A 14991-nucleotide genomic window follows, 5' to 3' on the forward strand; every position below is an offset into this window, starting at 1 on the left:
ATGCATGTGTGTGATAAAATGAGTTCAATAAAATCTAACTCAAATAACAAACTAGCAATGATATATATATATATATATATATATATATATATATATATATATATATATATATATATATATATATATATATATATATATATATATATATATATATATATATATATATATATATATATATATATATATATATATATATATATATATATATATATTCCACAGGACTACAGATATCTTGAAAATGAACGAAGAAAACCATAAAAAAAACATAGTAATTACCCACACACACCCACTATTTTCAAAACCACCATTCTCCATCTCCATCTATTATATATCCACATATCAAATTAAGCTGCTGGAGTTTCCCCTCACAAACTATACTATTCTCCATCTTCTTTGTACTTAAATTGTATAACATTAATTGCGATGAGGACTCACATGGGTTCTTTGCCTGCCTTGAGCATCCAACAAAAAAATAATGTACTAAGCATTGTAGTTAGTTAATAATGATATCTTATCATTATAAACAAACTAAATAAAGATTAATAATTTTTAAGAATGTACTATGTTACCCTATCTTCCCTTGCAAACTTGTTAGTTATTTATTCCTGGCCCAAAGATATTTTCAAAATTAATCATCTATTTCATAAAATATTTAAAAATATTTAAATAAAATTTATGAAAAATGTAACAAACCATGTTTATAGATTTTAATTCAAAATGAATCTGACTTATTTTATAGTAAGAAAATAAACGAAATAATAATAATTTTGATATTTAACCACGTGCATTGCACGTGCACAAGAACTAGTAGTATAAAATTTGTTACCCCAAATTGGGGTGTAACCAAGGGGAAGGGAACTCCCTTCCCTTCCCTTCCCTTCTCTCAGTTTCCCTTAACTTCCCTTCACCCCTACAAATCCAAACAGGCCCGAAGGGAAATCTCCTTCATGCAATTAAAGATCACCGTTGTCAATATACTTATTTCTCTCAAATACAACCTATAGACCGTGAATAGCGACATTTATTATCACATAATTACTTCTCAAACCAGAGCAGTACTAAAAGCTAGTAGTCATAAATAAATAAATAAGATAGTGAGGGTTCTAAAAGCTTTATGCATCAATAAAATCGTCTAAAGCAGTTGAAATCACATATACTTAGCAATTTTGCCAATTCAACATCAAACAAACTTCGTTCTCTTGCTGTTCCTTCTAATGTTAAGTTGTTAACCAAAATATATTTTTCCACTATCTCCTACACATATAAACAAACACCTAAGCTACATACTACAAGCAAATAATTAACAATGCATATAAAAATATCACCTTGCAAGCTAAAGCAACCAAAATATAATCAAATAAAAGGAAAAGTTAAAACTTTATTTCACACTTACGATCGGGGCCGCCCAATTGATGAACTGCGTCCTCAAAGCAATGGTGTAACTCTGGGGTCCACCTCATCCTCTGCCTCCCTAAACCCCGAACTAAACTCTCATGCTCCATGACTCACCTTAAAATTTTCAGCAAGAAAATGGTGTTTTAAGGAAAACCCAATTTGAAATGGGAATATATTTTTTTTTATCTCGGGTCGGTAGAATCGAGGGAGAAAGGGATTGGTAATGAAAAAGAAAGGATTTTTAGAATTATTTTGGGTTCGAACGAGGTGTTGGAAATTGAGAAGCAGGGGACAAAAAGAGAGTCCGACATCGAGAGAAATCGTGGTCGCTGTGGGAAGTGGACGTTGCAGGACTCTGCCGGCTGTTGGGAGTCCTTGGGAACCATCATGGATGCCTCACGGATCATGAAGGGAAATATCTGTATCCGTATCTGTATTCGTATTCGTATCTGAATATTTTATCGATAATTGAAATTGTTCTATTAGATTAATATATTGAGATCAATTTATGATAAAGAGATCCAATCTTAGTTTTTCAGATATAGTAGCAATATTTATACTACAAGAATTATATTATTCTCTTATTAATAAAAAACAAGAGGGGACTCTAATTTCTTATAAATTGCAAAGAAATTATGAGTTTTTATGGGTTTCAATAGTTACATCTAGTAGTACAAAAATACTATTGCTCTTATAGCATACTTTAGCATTTTCTTTTTAGATATGTCATATATAGTAATGGACTTTTATTTGAGAAATTCATTAGTTTTAAACATCTCTTATATCATGTCTTTTCTTTTCCCTTGTCAGCTTCTCTCGTGTCTACTTCCTATCCATTCATCAAATTTGTATCTACATTTGATTTTGGATATGAAAGCGTTTTTTTTTTTAGGAAATATATGTATCTGTATCCGTGATTAGTAAACGGATAAAAATATGATAAGAATCACATTCAATAAGTTTGCACCCCTGCTCACGAGACGAAGTCCTTCTTGAATTGTCATTATTCCCTTCCAAAAGAATACTCTTGCTCTCGTAAAGAAGATCTTGAAATAATAGTTTGATACCATAGACGAAAACAAAAAAGTAGTTTCAGTTAAATTGAGAGCACACTAAATTATATATATTATATATATAATATATATATATATATATTATAATATAGTTGATACATAGATCGAAAAACAAATAAAGTAGTTTCAGTTTGTAATGGGACACACTAAATTATATATATATATATATATATATATATATATAATAATATATATATGATTATATATATATATATATATTATATATATATATATAATATAGATTAATGGGTATGCCTTGTTAAGGAGAGGATTCCCCTCCTTGACGCCTATGTGACACAATCTCCACCATCCTTCATAAAGTAGAGAGAGAATGTGAGTTGATGAGTGGATTGTGCCACATAGGTGACGAGGAGGAAAATGCCGCGTCCTTGACATAGACACTCATTAAATCTCTCCTCCTTCTCTCTCATCATCTGCTCTATAATATATATATATATATTATATATATATATATATTATATATATATATAATATATATAGAGAAGAGAGAGAAGAGAGAGAGATGTGTATGCTTGGTCCTATAGTATAAGGTTTTGTAGCTTAAGGTAGTGAGGTGACATATTCCCTCTCCACTCAATTGAAATCGGGGCTCATATTACGATGGGTTGGCGGAGTTGGTTGGGAATTGATAATGAGTGGAATGGGAATATGACACTCAGCTACCGAGAAGCATAAATTATATGCTTGGTACCAAGCACTCATTTTTCTCATCTGAAAAAAATGTGTATGCTTGGTTTGCGCAAGCACAAATTTTGTGCTTGGTAGTGAGGTGTCGATATTCTCATTGCACCTCATTCTTATTCTAGACACTCCTCAACTCATGTAAATGTGGGCTGCCGATTTCAATGACGCATCACTACGAAGCACAAAAACTTGTGCTTGTACACAGAATACTCATTTTTTCTTTTCTCGAATATATATATATATATTATAGGTTATATATATATATATATATAATATATATATATATATATATATAATATATATAATAATATATATATATATATATATATATATCATACTCCCTTTAAAAGCACGAGTTCATTAAAATCTTTCAATGGTCAATATTATCATTCACTATTTTGAATATTTCATTTATATCTTAATCTATCCTAATCATAATTACATCCTATCCTAATCCTACGTGAAATATCTATAGCTTAACAATTTAAAAAGTAATATTAATAAAATATATAAAATATCTTTATGGTATTAGTTTGTTAAGATAAAGAAATTATACGTAGTTCACATAGTATAATACATGAAGTATTATAAAAAAACCCTAAAAAGTTTTAAAATTGCACAAAATATATTGAAAAGTTTAAAATTATAAAATCATCACGATGTCTCAAAACTTAGAATAATAAACATAAAATTAAGAAATTAACAGCAATTTACGAAGAATTTAAAATTTACAGTTAGCACCTCAATGTCTCAAAAATTATAGAAACACTCTCAAAAGTTCACAAACAGGCACCCTAAAAATTCTAAAATCTCATAACTTGTAAACAACATAGATGAATTTAAGGGATTACCATGATGCACCTAAAAATTTCTAAAATTTCAAAACTTAAAGCAACAAACATGAAATTAAGAAATTAATAGCATCCTCTAAAGAATTTAAATATCTGAAAAATTATGGAAACAACCTCAAAAGTTTAAATTATAAAAACTCACCCTAAAATTATAAAATTTACAAATAATAAAATATAAATTCAAGATATTACCCTTAGACACCTAAAATTTTAAAATTTACCGAAATTAACCTTAAAGTTACAAAAATTATAAAAAAACTCCTTCAAAATTTAAAAATCATAAAAAACTCAAAATTTTCAAAATTTTTAACAAGTACACATCAAATCTGGAAACTATTAGTAGACCGCTAAAAATTTAAATTTTTCTAAAATTAATTTATAGTTTTAATAATTATAAACAACACCCTTAAAATTTTAAAATTGTAAGAAATATCCTGACATTTAAAAAAGTACCACTGACACATGAAACATAGAAGTTACAATTACTAAACTTAAAATAATTTTTAAAAGAAAACTATCCCAACGTTTTAAAAATTACAAATCACACTATCAAAGTTCAAAACCATAAAAAATGGCTGAAATTTTAAAACTTGGCAAAGAAAAATATAATTCTTGGTAGAGTATTTACATAATCAAAGTATTTACATAATCAAACTTGGCAAAGAAAATTACAAATCACACTATCAAAGTTTTAAAAATATATATATATATGCGCGTTAGATGTTCGCATAAATTATGTAACAACATTGGTAGAGTATTTACATAATCTAAACAAGAAAAAAAAATCTAAACAAACATGCTTAAATTAATATAAGTCATGTCCTTGACCATGTTCTCTTTCATACTAGTTAGAAAAGAAAATTTCCTTTATTTAATTATGCTCACAAACTATAACTTCAATTCACCCCAAGCGCTAGTTTTTTGCCTCCCCGGCTGCCTTGATGGACTCAACCTGAGACTTGCCACTGGGCCCCTTCTTCCTTATGTAGAGCCTGTACTCTCTGTACGTCGTCCGAGTATATTGGGCCGGGTTCTCTGACGACACGAGCTCCGGTGCCGGTTCGATCGGGACGTCGTTGTTGGGGCTGTAGAAGAAAGCTATGGAGAGGCGATCCTTGGTTGAGTTTGTGGTCACCCGGTGCTCCACGCTCTTGTATATCCCATTGCTTATCACCTAATTAATAATCATTAGATCAGATATTGAAATTACTATATTAATTAATTAACTTGCTGTGTATTAATTAGTACTTCAATTCTTTGTATACAAGTGACGTAGCTACTAATCTTCACTTGTACTCTCTAGCTCAACTATATATCTTATTCGCAACTATGGTTCATGAAACACAGTTGTTGATGTTATTTCTCATTAGTTTCAAACGTCACGTGAGAATCACGTGACGATTAGCTACGTCCTCAATTTAACTAATATTTTCTATATATTGTACTATGCCTGAGAAATGTAATAATAAAAAAGTTAAATTTATAAGAATTATTAGTAGTAATTTTTGCAAAAAATGATGTATTATTACATCATTGAGGTGTATTAGTATCATATTAGGTGCTGCTTAACCAATGATCGATGATAACTTAAGAAAATATATAATTGAGGTGACACATGATAAAAGTGCATTAATCAATACTCTCTTGTGTCCCCGTTTATCTCACAAAAGTATTATTTTTTTCCGAAACTATCCCACTTTTAGTATTCTATTTAAATAAAATCTTCTATTTGAATATTATCTATTCTCATTTTAATTGGATAATACTAGGACCTAATAAAAGTTAGAAAGCTACCAAATATAAACGTGCCTCATGAGTCTTAAATGATGAGACATTGACATGCACATGCCAGTGATTCACAAATCCATGTAAAAAACATGAGATTTTCATTGTCTTGTCGCTTGCAAGCTAGTTTTAGATGCACATTAGAGATATAATAACATGTGTGTACCAAGGAACCTGGAAGCTAGCATATTATTACATATGGACTTTCTTTCAGCAAGATACCAAAAACTAGAAGTCCAGCCATATATTAGACCACTCATAACGGTGTCTCGGGCCATTGTGTAGGAAGGTTCATTGGCTAGGGGTGCTAAACTGTATCTGTATCCGAAGAAATATTCAAAACCGTATCCTTTAGGATATAAACATGGTTACTCAAATCTATCACCGATAGGATATGATTACGAATATGGTTTTATAGTGAAATATCCGGATCCGTATCCGAAATATCCGAATGCATATTAATCATACTCTTACGACAGTTTTAATTCTTAAATTATAGATTTGTGGTTAATTTTGATGATCAAGATGCCTAATCTTAGCTTTTCAGATGTAATGAATATATTAACGAACTCTTTTGTATTACATGAACTTTGTTTTTCTCAATACTATCTAGTTTTCTCATATCCATTTTGTATCTACATGCATATCCGCTTATATATCCGCGTGTATATCCGTAACCATATCTGATTTTAGCGGATATGGATATGAATTTTTCTTACCAAGGTATATATACATCTGTATCCGTATCCGAGATGGGTAAGCGGATACGAATATGATAAACATCATATCCGAGCCGTATCCGCACCGAATGCACCCCTATCCATGGCGGGTGACTAGGGTTTTTGAGATCTTTTAGGGCCTCAAATTTATAATTTACTATTTTTTATTGGGTAATTCAGTAATTTTGTTTTAAACTAGCTTCTTTTAGGGTTTTAGAGTTTTTCTTTAAATATTTTGTTTTTGGGTAGTGGCCGTCATCTTTTTGGAATTGAATAAATTTTCTCTTGAGGAGACCGTAGCTAGTCGCGACGTCCATCTTTGAAGAAGTCCTCGTGGTAATGCTATCTTGGAGAAAGTCCCTGTAGAAAGACTTTCTTTGTTTTCACGGCCACTATGTCTCAAACACACCCTTATTGTGCAAACTTGTATCGGTTGAATTAGCAAATGTTGGCGCTTGCGGTTCTTATTGTGCGTGTTTGTGTGTTCAGATAATCGCAATAAATTTTACCCTCCGTTAATATGTTAACCTCCATTATTCTATATATACACACGCACGGAACGAAAGCAAAGAAAAAACAAAGGTACCTGAACTTGATCGGCGACGTTCACGATGAACGCATTGGCGACGGGCTTGACGACCACCCACTTATCGCCCTTGCGGACCTGCAGCCCTTCCACGTCATCGTCGGCGAGCAGCACGGTGAGGCCACCGGGATCAGAATGCGGCGAGAGGCCGAGGGTGAGGTCGGGTTGCGGGCATTTCGGGTAGTAGTTCACCCGTATACCCGCTTGGACATGTTCGGATCCGAACTTTTGCAGAAGGAAGTCCTCGTGCAGGCCTAGGCTTTTGGAGAGCAGCTTCGTTAGGGTTGTGCATAGGCTGAGGACTTGGTTGCTGTATTCCTCAGTTGCATCCCTTGGAAAGTTAAGAGCAAACAATTAAAACAAACCTATGTTTTGGAATCATTAAAGATTTGTAGAGGTAGGAATTCAAATTAGTTGTCAGTAGAGAGTCTGTTCTTTACAGCCTTAATTTCTGCCTATCCTAGGGGAAAACGGTTGGTTGGATCGGTTTTAATTTTGATAATTTTTTAACCAAATCGAACCAAACTGTGTTCTAAATTTTGAAACCAAACCGAACCGACCTAAATTAGTCTAGTATGTTCGATAAGCTATAATTTGTTTTGAAATTAGATTTATTTAATTTAAAAAAATGGTTATCTTGACCCGGAAGGAAAGCATGGATCGAGAAATCAGTAAACGAAAAATATAAATTGAGGCATATGGATAAAAGAATGGTGCAAATCAATGGGACAATAAACAATTTAAGAGAAGTTAAAAAAGAGAGTGAACATTTATGGACTAGCTAGCGAAAAGGAAAGAAAGAAAGAAAGCAATATTTATGATAATTGAGTGAGTGATCAGCTTGATTAGTTCAAGTTAATTAGATTTTTCTTCAAACCAAACCAACCGAAACATATTCTACTACCTTTAATAAAACCATTTAATTACTGTTTTCTGGACGGTCACACTTCATTACAAAATTTTACGCTTATCATATCTCCCCCGCGTATTACACTCATTCCTTTTCCTTGTTCAAAACAAACTAGGGTATGGAAGAGGATCTGAATTATAAAAGAAAATAATAATTTTTATTTTTTGTTATAATTTTATAAAATAATACTAAATTACTAAACACCTGTGAGTACCCCCACACGTACCTGCAAGAGCCAGGCCACTTCTCAAGCACCCTCCTCCCCTCAGGGAAAACCTCAAGATAGAAATAATCCCCCCAATCAAGAACAGCCCCCTTCTCAACTCCGAGCCTGCTCCCATACCCTTGATAGCTCACCGGGTCATTCCCAAACCTCCCCTTCTCCTCAGCCGGACCTCCGAAGAACTCCCCAGACCTCCTCACTCCTCCCCGCCTCGCGGCCACCCCGTGGTCACCGCCTGAAAGATCCCCACTCCCGACATGCGGCCGCACGCCTCCGGAGCGGGGTCGCTAGATTGACGGTGGGATCGCCGAGGGAACCTCTTCGGACTGCGGGGACCGCCGTGGGACGGGCATTGACGTAGCGGAGCGGGACGGACGGTGAGGTTGGACTTGGAGAGGCGATTGGACGGCGACGACGGGCTCGGCCATTGTGTGGGGAGGTCCATGCAGAGGGTGACGGGTGGGTAGCGGTTCTGAGGGGGAGGGAGGAGGTGGGGAGGCTGTGCATGGATTTTTATGATATATATAGAAGGGGGAGGGGAATGACGTGTTCATGAACGTTTGGGATGGGGTTGCCACTTGGTCTCAGGTGGGACTCAGGTGCTCTTCACTGTGATTTAGAAATAAGTAAGGTGTTTATTGCTGTTAATCATGATTAATGTTTAAGGTGTTTACTGCTGTTAATCATGATTAATGTTCGTGGTTTATATATTTAGTAAGCAGATTCATCTCCTACGCATAAAACATATATGTAAATCAAAAGGAAATAATATGACTATTAAATTTAAAACTAGCCGTGATCGCATACTAAATAATCAACAGTTATAATCGAGGAGATGGACTCATCACTGTCTTTCGACAAACGAGGACTAAAATCCTTATAAATTATGCGTATAAAATTCTATCAGAATCATTCTGAGAAGTGTTCTAAGTAGATGTGAATGAGCGATTAGTAAAAAGCATAGGATGGTGTTCTGATAAAAAAAAATTTATCCTTAACTTACAGGGCTAAATTCTGGAGTGTTCTAAGTAGATGTGAATGAGCGATTGGTTTGGTTGCATCTTTACAAATTTTGTCAAAATAGTTGGTACCATTTACATTTGAAATCGAACTGAACCGACCGAAATTAATTTGACTATTAGCGATAGATTAAAGTTTTCTTAAGAAAAAAGTCTGACCAAATTAAGAATTGATTGCATGCATTTATTTTTTATTGTTTGTTTTTCAGTTTTAGGTCGGTGGAGTTGAAACATGTTTTGTGTGCAGGTCTCCGCTACCGTTTTCAACAGAAATTGTCTGGGCCCACCAGAAGGCCAGTCAGATGTTGGAAATCTTCATTTGTGTCACGTTTCAAATAGAATACGAGCCAATGAGGTTAACGCTGCTGAGCGCAGCATTACGTCACCCAATGAAATCTAGGTATCGCAATATTCCGTAGGTTACTTAGCATCTAGCCTAGGTCATGTACATAGTTTCCTCTAATTTTCACTTGGAAAATGATAGGGGCATATTCTCAACCACACCTCCAACCACACCTTCTCTCTCATTTGTTACAGTACACCGAGCCTCACATGAGATTTTAAATTTTTAAAATCTCATGTGAGGCCTGGTGCACTGTAGCAAATGAGAGAGGGGGATGTGATTGGAGGTGTGGTTGAGGGTGTGCCCCTAGTGCCACCCTTTTCACTTTTATACCTTCACTTATTTTACCGCAGCATTTATATGCCTTGAAGTGTTTTAGGACTTTCAATCATGCAATTAACGTTAGAATATTTATCTATAAATTCTCATGTGACATTCGCATTTTAGTTTAAAACTTTTGGACCCTTAACATTTATTGAATTTGCTATTAACCTCACCTTCATTCTATTTTAAGTATTTTTATTTTAAAATAGAATTGGATAGGTTAACAACAAATTTAGTAAACATTAACATGCATTCTAATTCTAATATTTACACAATAGAAGTTAGTAAACTTAGTTTCAATTTCTAAAACTTCGAGTATATAAGTGCAGTGCATGACTGCAATGTAAGGGAAACTATGAGATATTGAGGTGCTAATTTACCGATATAATAATAATAATCCACTTTCATACCGATAAATCGGCTAGGTAGGTAATTCAGAGGTTTTACAAAACTACCACAAAAATTATCATTTTGAGAAAATGCTACAATTTCAAAAGAGATGCAAGTGTATCTAACAGTTTTAAAAAAGGATGATGAAGGGGATGTTAAATGAGTGGGTTTGGGTATTAAATGGGCGGGTCATAAATGGGCGGGCATGTTTTACCAATTTACCCATTTATGACTCATTTAATATTTTCTAAATGGACGGGTTTTTGCCTGCCCATTTAATAAACTGGCCACCCATTTGCTCATTTAACTATAGTAGCTATATATGTATAATACTTTAGGGTATTTTTTGTAAACTTTAGGGTTTTTTTGTAAACTATTGGGGCTTTTTGCAAAATTTACGGGGCTTTTTGTAAACTTTTTGAATTATCAAAATATGCACGGCCATGTACATAACCCATTCAGGAATATCATGAACATATTGAACAAGATAGCATTAAAATTACTAATCATGTATTTTTTTACTATACCAAGCGCAAAGAACTCAAAGAATACATCATCTGCAAAATAATATACATTGTTTATTGCGATAATCAATGCCACAAGAAGCCACTTATGCCATATCAAAAAAAATTCAAATAGAGCATAACTTTTTCAAACGTGCAAACATGCCTTATGAATAATCATCACAACTCACCTTAAAATGCCACAATAACCCCAATCAAAGGAAAAATATTGACAGAATGATATACATCACTAGATCCAATCATACATAGCTTAACAAATATATAACCGAACACCATAAAAATCACAAAAATTTAAAAAAATCTCAGTCCGCAAGCTAATTTCCAAATTAATTTGCAAAAATGGAAATTCAATTCATAAAACTAGAATGATAACCTTTGGCTTAGGGTTTGAGGAGCTAAGATTGGTTGGACATTATTGACGGTGGATCGAGTAGCAGACGATGAGGACGAGGTTGACATCGATGACGAGGTCGAGGGAACTTCAGAGGTCAAGGTTGGGGTCTAGGGTTTCATTGTTGATGATAATTGTTCGAAGAGGTCGGCGAGAACGGAGAGGTTTGCAATTGAGATTGAGATGGGAGAGGACGAGGTACAGATCGCGGTCGCCGCCGCGGAGGCAGAGCTTGTCGGCGATGGTGTAGGCATATAAAATTACTTATAGGTCCCTTAGCACAGCTCGGCACAAACCGACGAACCAACGAGGCGACGAATCGCACGCAAGCAACGGAATAAATCCATTCGCGTTCGAAATCAAGCCAAGTGTTGAAGAGTCAACGAGTGATCCAACCAAAGACAAACTCGGACGAATCACGATCAAATCAAGATCAATTTCGGACTCGAACTCAGAAGCGGATTTACTGCCAAATCAGAAGCGGATTTACTGCCAAATCAGATCAACAAAATCAGAATCTAAGTCAACCGAATCACGGACAGAACCGAGAAACGGATACAGCGCAAAACGACGAAAAAAAACAGCAAACCCAGAGGGGCTCGGCCAAAACCGAGCCGCCTCAAGGTGGCTCGGCCAAAGCCGAGCCACCCTGAGGTGGCTCGGTGGCCGAGCCACCCTGAGGTGGTCGGCCCAGAGCCGAGCCACCTCAAGGTGGCCGGCTGCACTGTGCCCAAGGCACAGTGAGGGTAGCCTATAAATAGGCCCCCTTTTGTTCATTTTCAAAGGTTGGACTTTTGAGAGCCGAAACTCTGCCGGATTGAAGATCGAGCTTAGAGTTTTGAAGACTTGGACATCCAGATCTGATCTTCGGCGAGCATCCACGTCACAAAAGGCAGAAGTTCGAGAGAGGGGAAAAACAGATCTGAGATCTACACGAGATCACACTCCGGATCTAAGCTTGGTCTTAGATCCCGAGATCCGAGCGATTATTTCCTTAGTGAACTAATCCCTCCCGGCTATTATTCCCTTCGTGAAATAATACCCGTCAAATCGTGTAGATCCGACCGGATCTAGATTGTGCGGTGGTCCACGGATTAACCCCGGCATTGGCAAAGAACCCACAAAAGCGAGTGACCGCAAAACAGGAGCTCGCGATTTGTTCACAAGGAGAAAGTTGTAATTTTTTTTTATTTTCTTTGATTTCGTTGTAACCGGATCTAAAAAAGACCGGATCTTTTGTAACCACAAAAAGTTGTTATTTTGAGATCACAATGACATCAATGAAGAAAACGATTTTCCCCGCGAACAATCTGGCGACCACAGTGGGAGCCGCCGATCTCGCTGCCGAGATCGGAGCGTCGCAGCCGCGGATCTCAATCCCGGTCGTGGAGGAGGTCGAATACGAGTTCGACCAACATAAGTTCGAGGAATACTTTTCGTCCTCGTCCGGATCAACCTCCCCACGCAAGTCTAAGAAGTCCAAGTTCTCCTCCAGGAGGAAAACTCGTTGGTATGAAGACGTTGAAAACACTAACGAAGATCTCGCCCCGTTTGATGCCAAAGTCGCATCGGGTGAGGTTCCTCCAATTCCCAACTAAGGCGGATCTACTCTGGCCAACCTTTCTGCCGCGGAAGGCGTGGTGACTCTCTCGAAGAGAGCCCGCCAAAGGCAACGTCAACGCCTTGCGAAACAGTTCGCAAAGGCCATGGAGTCCGTTGACGGGATCCGCTACAACGCGGATCTGAAGAACAAGAGAGGCAAAAAGCCTCAACAATCAATGAATGGTGGTTCCTCCAAGCCGCCAACAATGGAATGGGTCCGTGTCAAACGGAACCGATCAACGCTGGAGGAGCGCATTCGCAAGCGCCACGCACTATCAGCGCAGGCACGGGCTCAAGCTGAAGAAGCCCGAGGAGATTGCAGAAGGATGTGGCCAAGAAGCCGCCACTAACCCGCGCGCAAGTATGGCAGGCCGAAGCAGCCTCCAAAATCCAAACCGCCGATGATTTCCACAACTGTTCCGGGAGATCCCGCAGGACCATCCCAGAAAAGGAAGTCAGTCTTGGAGCGTCTCAGTCCAATTCCCGACGAGAGAGGCAAAGCTCCAGTTCAAGAGAGTTTGGGCCCAATGAAGAAGCCCAGAACGACTCAACACGCTGGGGGTCGCCGTCACCTCCAACGTGATAAAGAAATCAGGACAGCTATGCGCGCTAATTTGCGCATCGAAGTCCAAGAGCCTGCTGAGAACTCACGCCCAAAAAGGCATGTTTCGAGGCGCGTAACTTTTGAAAGCCCGATGAAGGTAGTTTGCTCTCAGAAGGAAACGTTATCATCTGATGATGATTACGTTATACCTGATAAATCGTTCCAACACACGATAGGTTGCTCCGACTTTCAAACGGACGAGCTGTACTATCGTGCTGGGGGTACGAGCAAAGCCAGAAAGAGAAGTCCTCAAAGGCTAGAAACTCGGTGCCCTTGTTCAAAGCTCATTCGGGCGGTACTGTCTGAGTGTAACTGCATCAAGGCAGTCACCGAAAGAGGGCAAAGAAGAACGGTGATTAAAGATGGAGAATTTCCAAGGGTCACTGCCAATATGACCAGCAAAAGGGCATCGACAAGGGATAATCCCGAGTCAATTCCGGAAGTACCCTGGTATCTAACTCGTCTGCAGTCTGGAGCCATTACACGAGGAACTTATGGTAGGGTTCGGACAAGATTACCGTCAGAAGATGAAGAATCGGATTCCTGCTCTGCTGTCGCATCAGACAATATGGTGTCCAGCGAAAGACAACCCCGCGAGTCATTCATGATAAGCGCAGAGAAAGTGGCCAAGATGCTCGAAGAAGCCATGGCTAAACAACAGGAGAGCTTCAGGTTCGAAATGCAGATGGCCATGCAGAGTATGAAAGAAATGCATGAGCAACAAATTCAGGCACTGACGAACCAGCAAGGCGAACCAAGCCGTCGCAACCAATGTTCAGGAAGAAGAGCACACGGATAGGGATGGAGCTCACAATGCCAATAACCCTCCCGTCAATGCAGGGGGTGGTAACGAGGATGCCAACGAGGATACAAGTGAAGACTTGAAGATCAAAGATCTCGAGAGCAAAATCAACACATTGATCTCCGCTCAAGAGACGAAGAAAACAGGCATTCCCTGTCCATACCCAAGAGAGTGGGAATCGATCCCATATCCGGCGAAGTTCAATCTAATCAACTTCACGCCGTTCGATGGGAAGGGTTCCCCCACTCAGCATTTGATTTATTTCAAATCGCACTTGGGTATTATCTCCGGCAATGAGCCTCTGATGGTGCGGTCATTCGTCGGCACTCTTCGCGGAGCCGCCTTCGATTGGTATTGCCGCCTCAAGCCAGGTAGCGTGAACAGCTGGGACGATATGGAGACCATGTTCCTCACCAATTTCTTCGACGACGACACCGAGATATCTATCGAATCATTGCTCGATGAGAAGCAGAAGGACGGGGAGTTAGTCGACACCTTCGTCAAAAGGTTCCGGAACAAGGCGATGAATTGCCGGGACCCGATCACAGAGGAATTCATCCTCCAAACTTGCCACAACAACCTTGCGTTGGACGTGTTGGAAGCAATGGGAACAGCACCGTCTGACACTTGGAAGGATCTGAAGGTGCGCGGTGAACAAGCTGAACGTTTCCTCCGAAGGAAGAAGGCCGAGAGGAACCTACCGACGGCTAATCCTCTGGACTCAAACTTCGCCTCTCGTGGTAAG

At 37.8% G+C, this 14991-nt stretch overlaps 2 protein-coding genes across 8 annotated transcripts in view; both read right to left on the bottom strand.

The window, feature by feature from the left end:
• The window catches only part of LOC109829981 (myb family transcription factor PHL7-like), a 24365-nt gene extending 22597 nt beyond the window's left edge, over positions 1-1768 (bottom strand). For all 7 annotated transcript variants that reach the window (XR_002244172.1, XR_002244173.1, XR_002244171.1 and 4 more), the window contains exon 1: positions 1394-1768. Coding sequence is in view for 1 of the 7 variants with exons in the window: in XM_020397094.1 (XP_020252683.1) it covers positions 1394-1502 (109 nt within the window). In the remaining 6 variants the exon portion in view is untranslated. The remainder of the gene's footprint in view (positions 1-1393) is intronic.
• LOC109829705 (probable 2-oxoglutarate-dependent dioxygenase At5g05600) lies at positions 4852-8600 on the bottom strand. Its single transcript, XM_020396746.1, is given in 5 exon segments — positions 4852-5198; positions 7115-7445; positions 8251-8433; positions 8435-8457; positions 8565-8600. Coding segments are annotated over 5 exon segments (834 nt in total). The 3' UTR covers positions 4852-4937.

Source organism: Asparagus officinalis, chromosome 2 (genome assembly GCF_001876935.1).
Source record: "Asparagus officinalis chromosome 2, Aspof.V1, whole genome shotgun sequence".
Lineage (NCBI taxonomy): Eukaryota > Viridiplantae > Streptophyta > Magnoliopsida > Asparagales > Asparagaceae > Asparagus > Asparagus officinalis.